This window comes from Photinus pyralis, unplaced genomic scaffold (assembly GCF_008802855.1).
Source record: "Photinus pyralis isolate 1611_PpyrPB1 unplaced genomic scaffold, Ppyr1.3 Ppyr1.4_LG3b, whole genome shotgun sequence".
NCBI lineage: Eukaryota > Metazoa > Arthropoda > Insecta > Coleoptera > Lampyridae > Photinus > Photinus pyralis.
This window is the reverse complement of record NW_022170510.1, coordinates 10,050,081-10,068,435: the sequence shown is the minus strand read 5'-3', so window position 1 is coordinate 10,068,435 and position 18,355 is coordinate 10,050,081. Positions and strand designations below refer to the sequence as shown.

The following is an 18,355-nucleotide window of genomic DNA, read 5'->3' as shown; positions in this document are numbered from 1 at the left end:
ATGGGAAACTGTCGTGACTATTCGGGTCCCTTGGGAAGTGTCCCGCACCTTTGGTACATTTTTCCTCCAATGCCATGTGCAACGATTGCTAGACAAGAAATAAATAATAATAATAAATAATAATGTATTTTATTAGTTACACATCTTGCAACAAAATTTATAAGATTAAAAAAATTATATTTATCGTGTAACTAATTGGGCGAAGTTCAGATGACAGTAGTGAAACCCACTGCCTCTGCTCTTCCATTTAACCCAGTATATTACTTTCATTATAAAGGGATGACACATGGCTTCTAATTATAAATAATAAAAACTAAATAATAAAAATTATTGTTGACCAGTGCGGTACAAAAATTATGACATGATTATGGTATAAGTGAACGCGTCCATGATTGCAAATGCAATATGGCAACGTCGCCACAATTCGCATGTAAAAATTACATAACCTCTCTTTTCCTTCTTTTAGGTTAGCATGATGAAATATGCTAGCAAATATCATTAATTACAAATCACTTACATTGCTAATGTCGTAACAAACGTCTCACATCTACAAGAACACCACTAATACAAATTTGCCACCTGCCGCTGTTTCATTTAGTCACAAAGCTTGCAATATGGGTGAACTCATTGAACGAATCTTAAATCACTTATCCGAAAATGCACAGGCTAGCACCCTGAAGCTGGCTAACATTTTCACCGAAGACCATCAAAAAATCATTGGAGCTTTGAAAAGTATACAAGCGAACGGTGAGTTAGTATCTGCAGAACCTCAAAGTCAGAAGAATTACGAATTGACCGAGGAAGGCTTGGCTGTTGCTGCTAAAGGTTGGTGTTGTAATTACATTAAACGCCTGTGGATAACTGTCACATTGCAGGTAGTCACGAGGCATTGATTTATAATGCAGTTCCTGAGAATGGGATTGAACAATCCGAGCTTATGAAAATACCCAACGCAAAGGTTGGGTTTAGTAAAGCAATGTCAGCCGGCTGGATTCTGGTAGACAAAAGTGGCCCTAAGCCATTGGTAAAGAGGAAAGTTAGCGAAATTGTAGACACCGTCCAGAATCACTTGAGGTCAATCGCTGATGGTGATTTTTCAGTATTAACAGACGCCTTAAAGCAGGAATATAAGAAGCGGAAGTTACTTCAGGAGGTTGTGGTTAAAAGTTTCCTTTTACAAAAAGGTCCAGAGTTTAGCCTCTCTTTAAAAAAGCTCGAGACTGATCTAACAACTGAAATGTTAGCGACAGGCAGTTGGAAAGATTTAAAGTTCAAAGATTATAACTTGGATGCATTAGGTGCACCTTTAGAATGTGGATATCTCCATCCACTTTTAAAGGTACGTTCGGAATTTCGGCAAATTTTTTTGGAAATGGGTTTCACCGAAATGCCCACAAATAACTTTGTTGAGAGCTCTTTCTGGAATTTCGATGCCCTGTTTCAACCTCAGCAGCACCCAGCACGTGATGCTCACGACACCTTCTTTGTTTCCGACCCCAAATCCACTGACAATTTTCCTATGGACTACCTGAACAGAGTCAAAAAGGTCCACAGTGTGGGTGGCTATGGATCTCAAGGTTATGGATATGACTGGAAAATTGAAGAAGCTTCCAAAAACCTCCTTCGTACCCACACTACAGCCGTCAGTGCTCGAATGCTGTACAAAATAGCTCAACAAAAGCAATTTAAACCTGTCAAATTCTTCAGTATAGACCGTGTCTATCGTAATGAAACGCTAGATGCCACACATTTAGCTGAATTTCACCAAGTTGAAGGTGTCATTGCAGACTATAATTTAACCCTAGGCAATTTGATAGCTGTTTTAAGCGAATTTTTTAGAAAATTAGGCATAACAGAGTTGGAATTCAAGCCTGCTTACAACCCATATACTGAGCCTAGTATGGAGATATTCTGTTTCCATAAAGGTTTGGGGAAGTGGATTGAAATAGGAAATTCAGGTGTGTTTCGCCCTGAGATGTTACTTCCCATGGGTTTGCCCGAGGATGTTAGTGTCATTGCTTGGGGCCTGTCTTTGGAAAGGCCGACCATGATTAAATATGGGTACAATAACATCAGGGATTTGGTCGGGCCGAAGGTTGACTTGGAAATGATACATACTACTCCTATATGTAGACTGGATAAATAAATTGTGTTTGCAATTGTTTTTTATATTATTTTTTAATACAAAATAGCTATTGGCAAGTTACTTGGAGTTGATTTTTATACAGTAGATGGAGTATATGTAATTGCAAAGTACAATAAAGAAATGTGTGATTTTTGTTCATTGTTTTAATTCATCAGTAAAAATAATTATGTTGCCCTGTCATTACTAGGGTGTAGTCCAGCAAAGGGAGCTAGTAACGGATGAACTTAGGGCTCACCCCTTGCAAAATTTCAGACCAATGGTGTAGACTTGTGTGTAGATTTTAATCGCAACAAAGGTTACACAGTATGGGAAACCTGCCTTTCAGAAATTTCAACACTAGCTACTCTGAAGCGAAAAACATTTGCACCCCAAGATTTGCCTTAATTTCTATAAATTATTCGCCTGGTGAAGCGGTAGGGGCGCGGTGAAGGAAAGAAGAAGAAAAAGCGAGGTGACGCGGATGAATCGTCACGGAGCAAGAACTTACTTACTAGTAGTCGAATGCGCACTCGCCTTTTTTCAAATTTTAAGCGCGGTAATTCAGAAATTCCAGTGTAGATTCCCGATAGGGACATCGGCACCGCCAATTCGCGTTTTGGTGAATTTCGCTAAAATCCCTCCACAAAATACTCAAGTTTTGGGGCACATAGTTCGAGCTTCTATTGGCGACACGAGAAAGAGATATCGCGATTCGAGCTCTAAGAATCTTTTGGGCGCCCAAAGTCGACTAACCCCTCGAAGACGCGCAAGAAGATGATTCATTTCGCCCCTGGGAAAAAAAAACAAAATTCCACGCAGTAGGTAATTCCGTACATTCTGGTTTCAAATTCAACCATAGGTACCTCTATACCTAAATGACCTATTCAGCTGAAAACACACCCGCCACTTTACCTCCTAGTACTTATAAATTATCTGTGCCCTGTGGCAATGGTGTTTGTTCCCCTTTCACGAGGTTTTAAAGATATTATGGGCACAAAGGTTTATACTTGTCTTCAAAGACATATGTCATATAGGTACCATTTCCAACCTCTTGTAATGTACCTATTTTGCCTACCCTCAGCATTCCAAGTATGGAGGTTTGTTTTTGTGACATATTTACGAAGCATTTTGTAAACACCTATTAAAGCAAAAATTGCAATAAACATATAGTCATTATACTCCAAGATCCTAGGGCTCCTAAACCTTACCTATTTTCTGATGGACATATTAGTGTGTACAGTGAACGTATACAACCCCCTAGCTTGGGCCGACGCCCAATTCTCAGGTACCGTGTGCTATAGATACCAATGTGAAAATTGTACTCACTTTACTTACCTACAGTTTGAGGCTTGAATTTTATCTAGGTATGATATTTAGAGGGCTATTTTAATATATTTTGTAAGCTGCCAGACCGGGCCAAACATCCACTAAGCTTATTTAAAGTGTCACCGTGCCTGGCAATAGATACTGCCGACAGAAAGTATCTGGCAGTATTAATTACCTACTAATTGTTTACTATACTCTCTATATCATACGCAAGAATCAGCACTCATGCGTACACTGTAAGATGAGTAGGTACAATTTTTACGTAGGTACCAGTAGCACCTAAGAAATAGCCGTCTGCCCAAGCTAGGGGCTCTGTATATGTTCACTATATACCTCGCTATATACACAAATAAAGGGTGTGGCATTTTTAACGCACATTTTAAATTCGAAATTAAACACATTAAATAATTACGAAATTGAAATATTTTTATTGGAATTTGAAGTTGTGTTCATGACATTACGTATGGAATATAACATCATTTAAATGGCCACCTCTGGCTTGGTGGCAAGACCGCATTCTTTTATTGAAATTTGCGTGGAAAATTCGGAAATCGCATAATTTCTCGTTTCAGCGATGTTAACTGGCCTCCAAGATCTTGCGATCTAACCTCATTGGATTTCTTTCTTTGGGGTTTTCTTAAAAGCAAGGTTTATGTGAACAATCCTGAAACCATCGATGCATTGAAGGACGAAATTCGTCGCTGTATTGAGGAGATTGAACCAGAATTATGCGAAAATGTTATGGAAAATTTCAATAAAAGAATGCGGTCTTGCCACCAAGCCAGAGGTGGCCATTTAAATGATGTTATATTCCATACGTAATGTCATGAACACAACTTCAAATTCCAATAAAAATATTTCAATTTCGTAATTATTTAATGTGTTTAATTTCGAATTTAAAATGTGCGTTAAAAATGCCACACCCTTTACTACTCCATTGTATGTACATATTTTGTCAATCAGAAATTAAGTACTTAAGGTCGGGGGGCCCTGATGGGATCGCGCTTATTAAATGTGAAATGTTATGTGGGGTAAAACGATCCCCCAGAATCATTTTATCCGCCACGTATGGGATCATTTGGCCCCAAAATGCATTTTTAAAGAAATCTAACCACAACATTATACGAGCTCCAATTAAAAAATCACCTTTTGCTCTACATTAGATACCCATAGGTACCCTGGAAAACAAAAATTATCTTGATTTAAAACTTTTGATAATACTCAATTCTTATTTCTGCCCGATTCCCCATAATCCAATTCTTGGTGGGTAATATGTTTTTTGCGCGATCGGTCATTTCTGACTATTTACCATGGGTGTTTCCATGACAGTACGTAGAATTTACCAGTTGCTATGATTACGACGACGCCAAAATTACTTACCGATCTAAAAACAGAACAGCAAAAATACTTACCGACGCCTTTTTAAAAATCAACAGTCTTACATTACATTTAATCTTTAATTATTGTTAGGTAAATTAAACGTACAATTTGTGCTGTTTTTCCTATAGCAAGACGCTCATAAAGTCATAAAGGAAGTGCAAAGCTAGTAAACTACATCAGACACATGCACATTTTTATGAAATTATTAATTTCAATTTTGACATTTAAACTGGTTGCCTAGTGATGTACACCATACCACTTCGATCATTTCGATTTATTCTGCTCGTTAATTTCTTAGTGCATATTTATATTGGTTGCATAATTTTAATTTCGATCGCGCAAAAAATGTTATAAGCACGTCGAACGTTAAGGGTTACCGTTCTCAGACAATAATTGGAGTCGTCGCTTCGCTCCTCCTCCAAACAATTGTCTTCGAACGGTAAAAATCCCTTACCGTTCTCCATACTTAATATACTATTGGATCTGTGTTTAGGTTTATTTTTTCACCAGTTGCAATTCAACGATGTTTATTGTAAAAACACAGTTTACCTACTCGTGCCAAAGCCCATAATAATAGTATTTTGGCACTATTTTGGGATCTTCAGTAGGTGCAGGATGCAGGATTGACTGCATATAAAATATTATATGTTGTCTATTAACGTAGCGGATGTATAAGGTTTTGACTGAAAAGTTAAACTTTGCTTTTTTCTAACTCCATATTTCGCTTAGGTATGTTTTTTAGCGCATTTTTGGAAAAAAATACACTATTATATTCGTTATGGCTGGCTGGCTGGCTGGCTGTCCGGCTGAGATCTCAGCAATTACAATAGCTAGAGACTTCAAATTTTCACTAAAAGCTTTCTGATGCAGTGTAGAGTGCAGGCTTGTAACTTTTCTAATTGAATTTACGTTTTTTTTACCGCCCTGTAATCTCGCAACGTCAGTCTAGTGCAAACCCAAGTACCGCGACTAGTGAAAATTAGCTTTCGTGTGGCTACCGCCCTTTCTAATCTCGAAATGATGGCTCAGTGATTTGACACAAAAAAATAACGCACATTCCTCGATTCTACAGAGGGTGTACCTATATTAAAAACTGGAAGACAACACTTTACATATCTGCATCTTATTTTCCACTTATACGATCTTTTACAACCGAATAGCACAATACAAATATACATACATACGTGCGCTAAATAACTAACCCTAACTGTTGCCTAATTGTAATCCAACAACTTATTATAGGTTCCTAACTACTACTTATTGCTTTACAAAATCGACCTAAAGATTTACAACACTAAAAAAACAAACTGTACAGACCTTGATAAGTACTACTCCTCCTATCCGATCGTAGGCTAAAGGTGCAGATCAAGTGTCACTTCAGGGAAAAGATGGAGATGTCCAGAGGAATTCGCGTTCAAATATTGCTAATTAGATGCCCACTGGTCGCAACACGAAACCCAAATCACTGTTTGAATGTCGGCGGTTTTACCTTGACCGTTTCCTGACTGGCGGTATTTGTATCATAAGGGCACACAAACGTCCATCTGGGTGACCTGCTCAGAAGGATGTTGTAAAATTTAAATTGGTCTCGATTGTATATAAACAAAAAAATTAACACGGACTCTTTGGTTAACACGGTCGGTGAGAAACTTTGTATTTTGCTAATGAGCATAACGAGCAAACCCCACTGAAATCCGATATTTTTATTTTCGTATACACACCCCTGTTTTAAATCTTACCACCCTTTCTAACTTGTATCCTAAAACTTAACATAATTTCGAATCTCAGCTGTCCAAACTATAAAAGTTACTCCTAAAATCTAAACCAATCAAGTAAATTTCGAGAAATATTAAAAGTGCCGTTACAAGCTCTATAGGCTCTTTTGAGATAGATTACTCGTGAGATCGATAATTTTAAACTTGGTTAATGAAATACTGATCCGCATTACCAAAAATGCGCTTTCATCATGCATATGCTGATTTACAACTTGATTTCTTTTATCATCAACGCAGCAATGCAATTAATTGCAGTATCTGTCCAAGAAATTTTACAATCTATATTTTGCACCCACTAAATTTCATAATTATTAAGGTATCCGAATCGATAAATTATTTCCTACATATTATCTGTAATCATTGTCATAATACAGTGTTTCTATCAATTTTAAAAGTCGCACGTGGGGAATAAATAAAAAAATATCCAAAACCGTTTCGCAGAGGAACGGTGGAACAAACCTCAATATTCTTACCCTTTGCGTCCCATAAGCCCTTCCCTCAAGTTTTTAATAATGCTAATCCCCAAGCAGAGTAGCATTAATAAAATATGTAGTAGAATTTCCTGCTATTATCAAGAAAGACACTTGACAGTATGCTAAAAATGACGAATAAATGATAATGTTCAAATGTCCTAAACATAAAAAAAATGTTGGAAAAGTCCATTTTGCCACAGTTCGTAGCCAAATTAAGGGGCGTTGGCAAAGCTCTACAATTTGCATTTCTTCTATGTTAAATTTTCTAACCGGCTCCTTGAAAAACCGTCTGTTATTAAACAAACAGATAATAATCAATGCACACAAAAATTGCAATATTAGGTATATAACATGCATCATTATCTTATTATGGTTTTAATTTTATTTTAATCCTATATATTAGTTGAAAATAATCTAGCAAATTTACCGATCATGCAAATTGAAACCTAATAAGGCAAGTCAAAACGCTTTGGTTATTCTTGTACTTAAGAAGGGGTTAGATGATAACCATTTGCTAGTTACGCGCCTGTCTCTATTTTTCTGGTACTCAGTAAAAATCGAATAAAAATGTTATACAGGCTGATTCAAATTAGGGGGCCACCTTTTTTTTGAAACTGAAAAAATTTCGGAGAAAAATAGCGAAATTTTGCAAAATCATTTTTATTTTGTGGCCAGAAGACGAACTAAGTTCACCGGCAGAAGGTGGTTTCAATCTGGGAGAAAACCTACTAATTCCAGGAAAAAAGAAAATTTAGCTCCTCATACTTGTATAGAAGAAAATCTAGTTCTGGGAGCTTGAAAGATTGCTAAGTATCTTTTTTTAGATTTGATAATCTTGAAGCCTGAAGGGTATGTTAGGTATACAGTTATGTTTTAAATAAATAAAAATGTGTTTAATAAATATTTGATACTATAACTGTGGAATTTTTTCACCTCTTTAAAAACACTCTTTTTTACAATACATGACGTAAAGATTATATACTCGCGGAATGAAGTAGGTAGGTAAGTAAAATGTCAAAAATGGCGGATGTACTTATTGGGTATCGTTAGTGTATTCCAGAAAAAAATAGTAAAAAATAATCTGCAGTTTTTATTATATCCCACTTCTATGGATGCAGAGGCAGAGCTAACCACAAATTAATTAAGCGCAATTCTTGTCATTTATATACATATTATTGGATTTTTAACTTTAAAACCTGAAGATTACTTTTTTTAGTATTTTCCTGTGAAATACACGACGTTACCCAATAACGTACTGAAAATTACATCCGCCATTAGGAGAAACACATAGCCATAAGACTTACACATTACGAAGTTATATGAGCTGACCAAATCTCAACATAGAGCCTTACATCAATCTTAATGTTTTTAATGCCTCCCCACGAGAATTTAGTGTAACGTTCATGTTTGTAGTTTCAACAGATTTTAACTTTATAAATCATTAAATCCTATTTTAATTATTACATCTTGAAAGCTACTCATCAGTTAGTATTTGATAGGTAATATTATGCTATTTTTCTATCCACCATTGTATGTAATTAAATGCCTTTTGTATATTGTCAGTAAATAACGATATTGTTAAAATGTTTTGAACTAAAATTATGTACTGTAAGGGCATAATTTATTTTATTTATTTTACATTGAAAATATAAGTATGTAATAGGATTTTAGTAATGACGTGCAGTTCTTCATAGGTAACTTGTCCGCAGCAATAACAATACCTACGCGTTTTACATAACCATTACAGTGCGAAATTTCAGTGTTAACTACAGTAAAAAAAATTTAGATACGAGATGATTATGCTTTTTATATGCATTGTGGTGCAGTTGATTAAAGGTACTTGAACTACTTTCAACAACATATTAGATAAATCTTGCGTAGTGTCCATCTGCGATTGTATCACAAGTTCTTTATTTTTGTCCTAGAAATATTACTACATCACGACGTTACTTACACATCGCGTGCGGGTGGTACCTACTACTAAAAACTGCGGTGTATCTCTAGCAAGAGATATCCATTTATTAGGACCTACACAATTTTAGATTCTATAAAATAGCTGATTAAATAATTGAAGGGTACCAATTCGATATGGCTTGACAATATGCATTCACATATAATTTTGGAAAGGAAGTCTCTTTAAAAAACTTTTTGTATATCCAGAATTTGAAAATTTAATAATTTTTCACTTTCAGCAGTATAGCATATAAATAATTTTCTGTTGGAGCAGTTCTCGGTTTTCAATTGAGCTCGGACACGATTTTTTTCTCTTTATATTCAAATTGAATTGACTACCTATTTAAAAATCCTTATCCACATTTTTAATAACATCGAGAACTCTAGTACAAGGTAACCTCTGTGATCTTTTTTGTAATTTCGCAAGTAATCAACTTCTTATATCACTCAACGATTGTTATATCATAAAATCTTCGATTTCTTTTAATTTTTCTGTATAAATTTTAGTTTGTTCAACAAGAGATTTTCATAGTTTTTTTAATTGCATTTTCGATTTTTTTAATTCAAATTTTGTACTTTTTCTTGATGATCATTTCTTTTTTACTTAAATGTACTCAAAATGGCTCTTCAGGGGCTATTTCAGTTATTAGTCTGTGGATGTGGTCAAACAACCTATGAATTTAATATATAATTATATACCTAATTATGTTTTATTGATTTATCGATTGCTATAGTCTAGAATAAATATAAATAAATAAATGTTTAAAAAAAGATATAAAAGGAGTAATACAAACAATGCATACATAAATAATGACAAACATATACACAGATTGACCTAATATCACTGGTTAATAGCGCTTGTATTTGCTTTTTGTTTAGCATCACTTGAAGATACCTTCTGAGCAGTATCTCCAAAATTAACTTTTTGGTTTGCATCGATATCTTCTTCTAAGCGTCTTCCTTGGTTTCCTTTTGGCCAGCTCTTCGAATTTTATGGTGCATTCTTTGTTGTAGGTACTTATATCTTGTTTTCTGTCGGACGTTGTTCATTTCTTCTTCCCATTTTCAGGAGATTCAGATTACATACTTTCTTGTTACAGTGGTTGTCTTGTGCGGTCTTTTACTAATTGCGTTGAGGAGGGAGTCTTAGGCACGGCAAAGGTTTGAGTAGTGTTTGCCATTTTTTGAACGACTAAAGACATGAATTTAGAAAATTCACCCCTACTACTACGAGTAATTTGAGGCAGGTAGTCTCTGATTTCCTGGATTTTTTTTAAGACAGGGCAAGATCTCGACAATGAATTGCGGTTCCCTTGGCAATTCGTCATTCGGACATTTAAACGGTTCCCCCATTGAGGGGAATTGGGGCAGTTAACAGAGGTATGGCAATGACGATTACACTTAAAATACCTTACAGGGTTGGGGATGTATAGACGAGCGCGGATAAAAAGCAGCTGTGACAGTTTTTGGAAAATTTGTTTTATTTAATGATTAGCAAATCGGCCAGTTCCTTTAATTCTAATCCTAGACTTTTTATGAGGATATCGATATTAAAATAACTTGCACCAGGAGCTCTGAGTACAAACATGATTCAAAAAATAACTGGAAACGATCAAAAAACACCGAGACGCAATACAATTGTTGGATGGTAGAGTGCCTAAAGATAACAGGAGCTCTGAGTACAAACATGATTCAAAAAATAACTGGAAACGATCAAAAAACACCGAGACGCAATACAATTGTTGGATGGTAGAGTGCCTAAAGATAATGGTTAAGTAATCTAGAAATTGAAGATATTTTGAAAACTGAATCAAATTTTAGAAATGTATCGGGCGATATCTCTTAACAAAGAGATGCTACCAAAAAAGATAAAATACAAAATATTTTGCTATTTTTGTATTTACAAAGTTCTCCATTTTAAATTCGCAACATTTGTTGTACAAATAACATAAAAACTTATTATTTTTGCCAAAAAATCACTGTTGTTGCATGTGGCGACAAGAACAAACATATTTCCTTAACTTAAGATGCTGTTGTTATTTGTTTTAGGTGATTATAGTGCACACTTTAACCTTCTTCAAAAATTTGGCAACATTGTATAGGGTTTGCAACACTGTACACAAAACCAGGAACTTAAAACATCCATATCTCGTATTTTGCAAAACCTCATCTTTTTTATCTTAAATTGCTCACTCAACAATAAGCTCTCTTTCTTATACCACTTGTCATATGGATAAATCTATAAATGTAATATTTATCGAGTTTCTTACCCTTTTACAGAGAGAAACATGTTAAAGAAATGATATTCAGTTACACCATACATGCACTGAATGTACGTATACAGGGTGGAAATGTTGTCTGGAACACTGAACATAAAAAATTTTTTTTATCGTATTTAAAATTATAAAACGTGTGGACTTATGTGCTCAGTTTCGTGCGTCCATGATCAAGAGTGGTATATATTTTAATAGCAACCACTATTTTTTATTACATATTCTTAAGGTGACCCCTTTTATGCTGTTGTATCCAAAAAGTGTACCCCTTAATAACTTTTCCTTATCCTCGTCTTTCTTTTCAAAATTCTTATCAAATTATGCTGTAAGCAGATGTTTTAAAAACCTTAAAAAAGTAAGCTAAATGCTCCAGATTGCGGGATGCAAAATTTCCACCCTGTATAGTAGTTGCATTGAAAGAAAGAACTCTGGTGAACGTTAAAAATGAAATATTAGCTATTGCTAATGCTTATTACAGACCGATCATCAGTCACGATATTATGATCTATCATCTTATTGAGTACAATTATCTTGAAATATTCATAATTAGCTCCCGTAAAAACTGAAATACACTCAAACGTGAAGGATTGTTGAAAGGTTACCTATAGGATATGGGAATAACAAGTCTGTTGGTCAGATTTTGGTGAATTCACTTGAATAGATCAGTTCTATAAATAACTACTAAAATGAAAATGTATTGTTACACAAATAATTACGTTTGCAAGCTTTAAAGTAAGAAGCTCCTAAACTTTGTTTAAGCACCTATTATTTTAGTTAAAAATGTAGGAGTTGCTGACAATGTAATAACCATGCGGCACTAAATCCTTCCCTTCGCGTTATTTAATTGAAGCTCCACTGCGCATCGTCTCCCGGTTTTAATTTCTTTAAAAGTATCCAGCTCTCTAGAGCTTTGGAATAATTTCTTGGATACACGTCTCTTACATATGGTGCGAAACAAACCATATACCTACACAAAACCAGGGTTGTTAGAACCTTGTCATAATTGAATGATTTCTATTGTGGAACGTGACAAGACAAAAATTAATTTCTTATGTAACGGAATGTTTAAGATAAACGACGCAACAACAAAGTGATTTGTTTCATGCTAATTATATTACAGGCGAGGATCCTTTTCAGTCTTGGAGTTATAACCCTCATTTTGACAATCGAATTTCGCAATTTACCATTGCTATTGGTAAATTGTCTCTTCTCACAGCCGTGAATAACCATAATACCTAATGGGTGCAATACTGTAAACTGTTCGGTCTGAATCAAACCTTCGAAATGCGTTAAGCGGGGTACTCGCAATTACATTTCCAACAAGTAATTGTGTAATTTACTATAAATCGTGATTAAATTCCTTGACTAATCAGAAGACTTTTGTAGATAATGATTAATTCAAATTATGCCGTATTAATTTCGAAATTCTCGTCGATCGATATGAAATTATAAAAGTAGGCATGAACAGTGTAGGTATATATATAGGTGGTTACCTAAGTGTTTATTTGAGAGCATTTTACGAGGAGAATTTTGTAACGTGATGAACATCGTAATTTAGTGTCATTGTAAAAGTTCCTCATTTTCTTAATGCGCTTTAGCAATATGTCAAGACCTTACCCCCTAAAATACGGTGGACACTGTAATTGCGGTCTAAAAACACCCAGATGCGCATGTTCCTTTATGAAAGACAATGGTAAAAAGAACCGAATTTCTATAGCGAAATGGGAATGAATACAGTTTTTTAACTCAAACAAAAGAGTCGAATGGCAAATTACATTTTTGCATTAAACGATGCACGATTTCATGCATATAAAACACATTCGCAATGCGCCAGGTTGATTAATAATTATTATTAATTCTTTTAATGGCACGTTATCCAAAGGTTTGCTCGTGATCTTGACATTATCTCTAGCATCCCATTTCCTAATTTAATTAGTTGACATCATTCAATTAACGAGCAGGTAAACGGCATTTTCATGCGTGAAGTATTTTTTCATGCGCGGTTATAAATCATTATTATAATTATTATCGTAAAAATGAGTTTGATGTACTTGAAAGTTAATATAAACAAAAATGTTTAATTTGGAACTTAATTATCGGCGACCAGTATCTACTTCAGTTTGGGGCACTAATTGCTTAATTTAAACACGATTTCATTATTGCTGTTATTAATTCAATTATTTCCGTTTAAAGCTGTGTGAAAATTTTTAACTGGTAACGTAACGTGATCGTTTCACTTAATAGTAGATAGTGGTGGCCAGTGAGATAAGTGCATTTTTTTAAATTGGGGTGGCCAAAGCTCAAAAAATGATTAATATACATAATCGCAGTATGAATTAGTGTGTAGAATCCTGCACTTAGTTTAGCCTGGTCCCAATTTGAAACATTTCCAGGAAACTAGTGTGGCAAGCATTTCTAAAGAAGCTGAGCCCACCTCAAAAGGGAAAAACGCCAACTCCCGGAGATTTGACTCCGGAGTACAAGCACTTTTTCCAAATAAATTGAGGATCCAACGTGTTGCGTTTGGGAGCAGCCAACCCCAAAGAAGTGGTGAAATTTGGATTTCTTCTTGAATTTTTTCCTTAGCAACCATAAGAGTTACAAAGATGACTGGCACGTCTTTGAATAGGTTTTCGGGTATGCCTTATACGATTTTGGAAAAAAATTTTCAAAATTCCTACCACGAAAGAGCGCACCCCTCCGTGGGGATGCAAAAAATTCTGATTTCGACGAAATTTGGTATATGGGGGTTTTGAACATGAAAATCACGAATCTGGAATTAGTTTTTTGAAAATTCGAAAAAAAGTTCCACTGCAATTCTTGGCCGGACAATGAAAATGGAGAAAATTCCACGAAATTTGTTGTCTACATACTTGATGAACAGTTTTTAAAAATCACCTTTCAAACAAAAGTTATACCCCATTTGAAGATTGGGCCTTCGGATTACAGTGTCCCCCGCCTACTAGTGAGTGATCTAATTTCGCATGTAGTTCATTGAAAATGTCGCAACAAAAAAATAATGATTTTTTAATGACACAATTTGTTTTGCTTATGCCTTATGCCCCGCCAAACCCCAGAAATACACAGAAGTTATGTATAGAATCATTTAGGGATGAAATTTGCCATTGAATGTTTGAAATGAGACCAAAAAATTCCTTGCGACCCATTTTTCTTATTAATACATTCGCTGCATTTGTTCACATGTCGGATAACAGAACATACAGTGTGTCCCTCAATTTTTTGGTCGTTTCGTAACAGACAAAAAATGCTTGCATTGAATTTTGAGCTTCTGGGGATCAGACATGCTTCGTTGGAAACTAATTTGTGACATAATTTTAGTTTAGTGCCTTCAAGAAACTTTTTGCATACTAGTAAAGTGCTAGGCGACCTATCCTTACTTTGATGCTCCTACGTTTTTATTTTTGAACTAAATTTTTTAAGGAAATCAAAAAATTTACTGACAAAAACTGTTCAAAATAGAATGTAAGGATCGTGTAGCAAATTTGAAGGCGACAGGATAGGCTTTTCTAAAAAAATCCAATTAAAAAATGAAAAAAGTAGGCCTTTGAAATATTGCTAACCTGGCGTATTAAATTGTGGCACAGTCACTGACTTATTTAATGTCCCACGAATACATCATACCTGTTACATAGGCCACCAACATACTATCTACTTACGGTTTTAAGTGGAACAGATGTCGTTAGTTGTAATATACCGGGTGGTGCACGATAAGTAGGAACATAGGGATTTAACATGGGAAATTAGTTTTACGCAATATCCTGCCCTCCTGTACATTTTACAGAAAAAAACTGTAGAGTTTAAAGTTGTTCAGAATTAAAAGGTGCATACAAAACTGTTTTCACATGTTTTATTAAGCTTTTGGTATACCTACAAATTTAAAATTAAATTTCAACATTTCTGTTATTAGTAGCAATTCATAAAACAGCAAAAGTCATGGCTATTGCTACTAATTGGGTACAATTTTAATATCAACACAGCGGAACAATGGCGTTCTATTCCAGTGCATAATAATAAATTTCCCATCTGGAATTCATTAGTGCACTTGAGGAGACCATAACCATTAATGCATGTTCTAGCGATGAAACCATTTATATGGGAGATTTCAATATCAACTTATTGCGAATAAATAGTAAGCCCACTGTCGACATATTGCAGATGTTTCAATCTTTAGGTCACAAACAAATTATAGATCAACCTACTAGAGTTTCTAAAACGTGCATATCTCTGATTGACTACATAGTTGTTTCGAATGATATTGAGGTAACTAATTCTGGTGTCACTAGCGTCCATAACTTATCTGATCATAACATAGTTCATTGTGAATACCCCATTCGACGTCCGCTTTGTCAAAATCCACTATCATACTCTTATAGGGATTACCGTAATATAAATATGGCGATTTTTAATGCGGAGCTGCAGTCCATACCATGGCGTACAATGCACGTAATGACCGATGTCAATGACAAAGTAGCGTTCTTTGATCACTGCCTTGTTAGCTTATTTAATAAGCATGCTCCAATCAAAGAAATAAAAATCTCTAAACCTTATGCCCCGTGGTTAACTGACAACGTACGTTTAATGATGTCACTTCGCAATAAAGCTTTGACGAGGTACAAAAGGACACGCAAAGTCAGCCATTGGGAGTATTATAAAAGTTTACGAAATTATACCACGTTTGCTATCAGGTCAGAAAAGAAATCTTTCTTGGAGGCTAAATTACAGTTCTCTAAAGACAATCCAAAGTTAGTATGGTCAGAGTTGCGGAAAGCAGACATATATAGCACGAAAACTCGCCACGAAATACCAACTGAACTATGTGATGTTGATAAAATTAATGAATCATTTTGTACACTTACAAATAGTAACACAAATTATCATAGCTTATTGCACTTTTATAATAATAATTGTAGGGATCTGAAACATAGATTTAACTTTGTGGCTGCCACGGAATCAGAAGTACTTAATTGTTTATATAAATTAAAATCGAAATCTGTGGGGGAAGATCTGATTAGTCTCAACATGCTACATTTGTGCCTTCCATATCTATCTGACGTAATAACGCATATTATTAATCGATGTATTAGTACTTGTACTTTTCCTGATGCCTGGAAAAAAGCCAAAATCATACCTCTACCAAAAATTAAACACCCGAAAGAATATTCTGATCTGCGACCCATAAGTATATTGCCCTGTTTGTCGAAGGTTCTGGAAAGGATCATGGCTGGGCAAATAAAAATTATTTGAATAGCGAAAGCATTTTACCATCTTTACAGTCGGGATTTAGGGCAAATCATAGTTGCACGACAGCTCTTTTACAAGTTACAGATTCAATTTTTTCCGCTATTGATAGTAAAAATATCTTAGTTCTCGTTTTGTTGGATTACTCCAGAGCCTTTGACAGAATTAATCACGATATACTTTTCGCAATTCTAAATTATAGTGGTTTTGGTAGGTCAGCAGCTAAATTTATCTTAAGTTACATTAGCAATAGATCTCAACGTGTAGTTTTTAATAAATGCGTGTCCAAATCTATAGCAGTACGTACAGGTGTCCCTCAAGGATCAGTGTTAGGACCCCTATTATATATTTTATACACTTCAAATTTTCATAAATGTCTAAAGCACTGTACATACCACATGTATGCTGATGATACGCAACTCTTATATAAAACATCTGATGCATGCCTAGATATGGACACCGTGAATATGCATCTCAGCGCTGATTTATCTAACATTCTGCAAACCTCTGAAAAGTATGGACTACAGCTCAATTGTAAAAAATCAGCTATTATGTTATTCGGTAGATCGTTAATTGTTGACAAGTACAAGCATGCATTAATGGTTAGGTTAAAAGATACGGTATTACCAATCGTTGATGAGTATAAAAACCTTGGTTTAATGTTAGACTCTAAGCTACGCTTCAAAAGACACATTGATCTAGTTGTTAACAAAGCTTTTATTAATCTTAAGATCATATTTAATAGTAGGTTCATTATCAATCGTAACATTAAGATAATGTTATGTGAAGCATTGGTACTATCGCAATTTAACTACTGTGCCTGTGTGTATGGTCCATGTATTGACCAAAGAGATTCGTTGAGAATTCAAAAGATGCAGAACTCTTGCCTTCGCCTAATATTTGGAATACGTAAATACAACCGAGTGACACATAAGCTAACGAACTTGAATTAGCTAAACATGAGTAATAGGAGATTGTTGCATTCCGCTTGTTTGTTCCATACCATACTGCAAACCAGAACACCTACATATTTATTTGAAAAAGTAATCTTTAGGAGCTCCGTTCACGATTTAAATATTAGAGATAAGCTTTCAATAACGATACCCCACCACAAAACGACACTTTTTAAACGTTCCTTCAGTTATAATATAGCCAACCTCTACAATGAATTGCCAACTGATTTAAAACAATTATCTTCTTATGCATTCAAAAAGAAATTGTACCTCATACTCCTTGAAAGACAGAAACATGCTTAGCAACACCATTCTTTGTTTACTTTTTTATAAATTTTTGTACTTTAGCTATAGATCTGCGCTTTTGCTTTTCACTCTTAGTTATAGTTATCTCTTTCTCTCTCTCATTACCGGGTGTTTAATAACAGCTGTTCTTGTCACTGTAATTAATACATATTGTTGAAGGGTTGAGTGGTAGAGCAGGCGGGGTTATCTTGGTAGCTCCAGTCTGAACTCCGCCCTATTGAGTTGTTCTTTTTTTTAAATGGGTTAAAATACTGTCTTACTTAAAACTCAATAAATGTCATTATTATTATTATTATTATAATATCACGTATTGCTTTCGGAAATTTGTGGCTGGTTTGTTGGAGTTAACGTCACCAGCGTGGTACATAAAGTCAACTGGTTCATTGTAGCGGTCTCTTTCCGTATTCGTAAAGGGAGCAGCAATTTTCCGGAGGGGGTGAAAGATAAGCAACTGTAACTTGGAAGAAATCACATCCGCACCAGTTACAGTTACAGTGCAAAGGCATTCGATCGCTTTGTGTTTATGAATATA

At 35.0% G+C, this 18,355-nt stretch overlaps 1 protein-coding gene across 1 annotated transcript; it reads left to right on the top strand.

Annotated features, from left to right (window-relative positions):
• Nucleotides 1-437: 437 nt before the first annotated feature.
• On the top strand, nucleotides 438-2,280 carry LOC116166963 (phenylalanine--tRNA ligase alpha subunit-like). The gene is made up of 2 exons (XM_031482184.1): nucleotides 438-825; nucleotides 876-2,280. Exons 1-2 carry the CDS (start codon nucleotides 615-617, stop codon nucleotides 2,144-2,146), a joined length of 1,482 nt encoding a protein of 493 aa, XP_031338044.1. The 5' UTR covers nucleotides 438-614; the 3' UTR covers nucleotides 2,147-2,280.
• The last annotated feature ends 16,075 nt before the right edge of the window (nucleotides 2,281-18,355 follow it).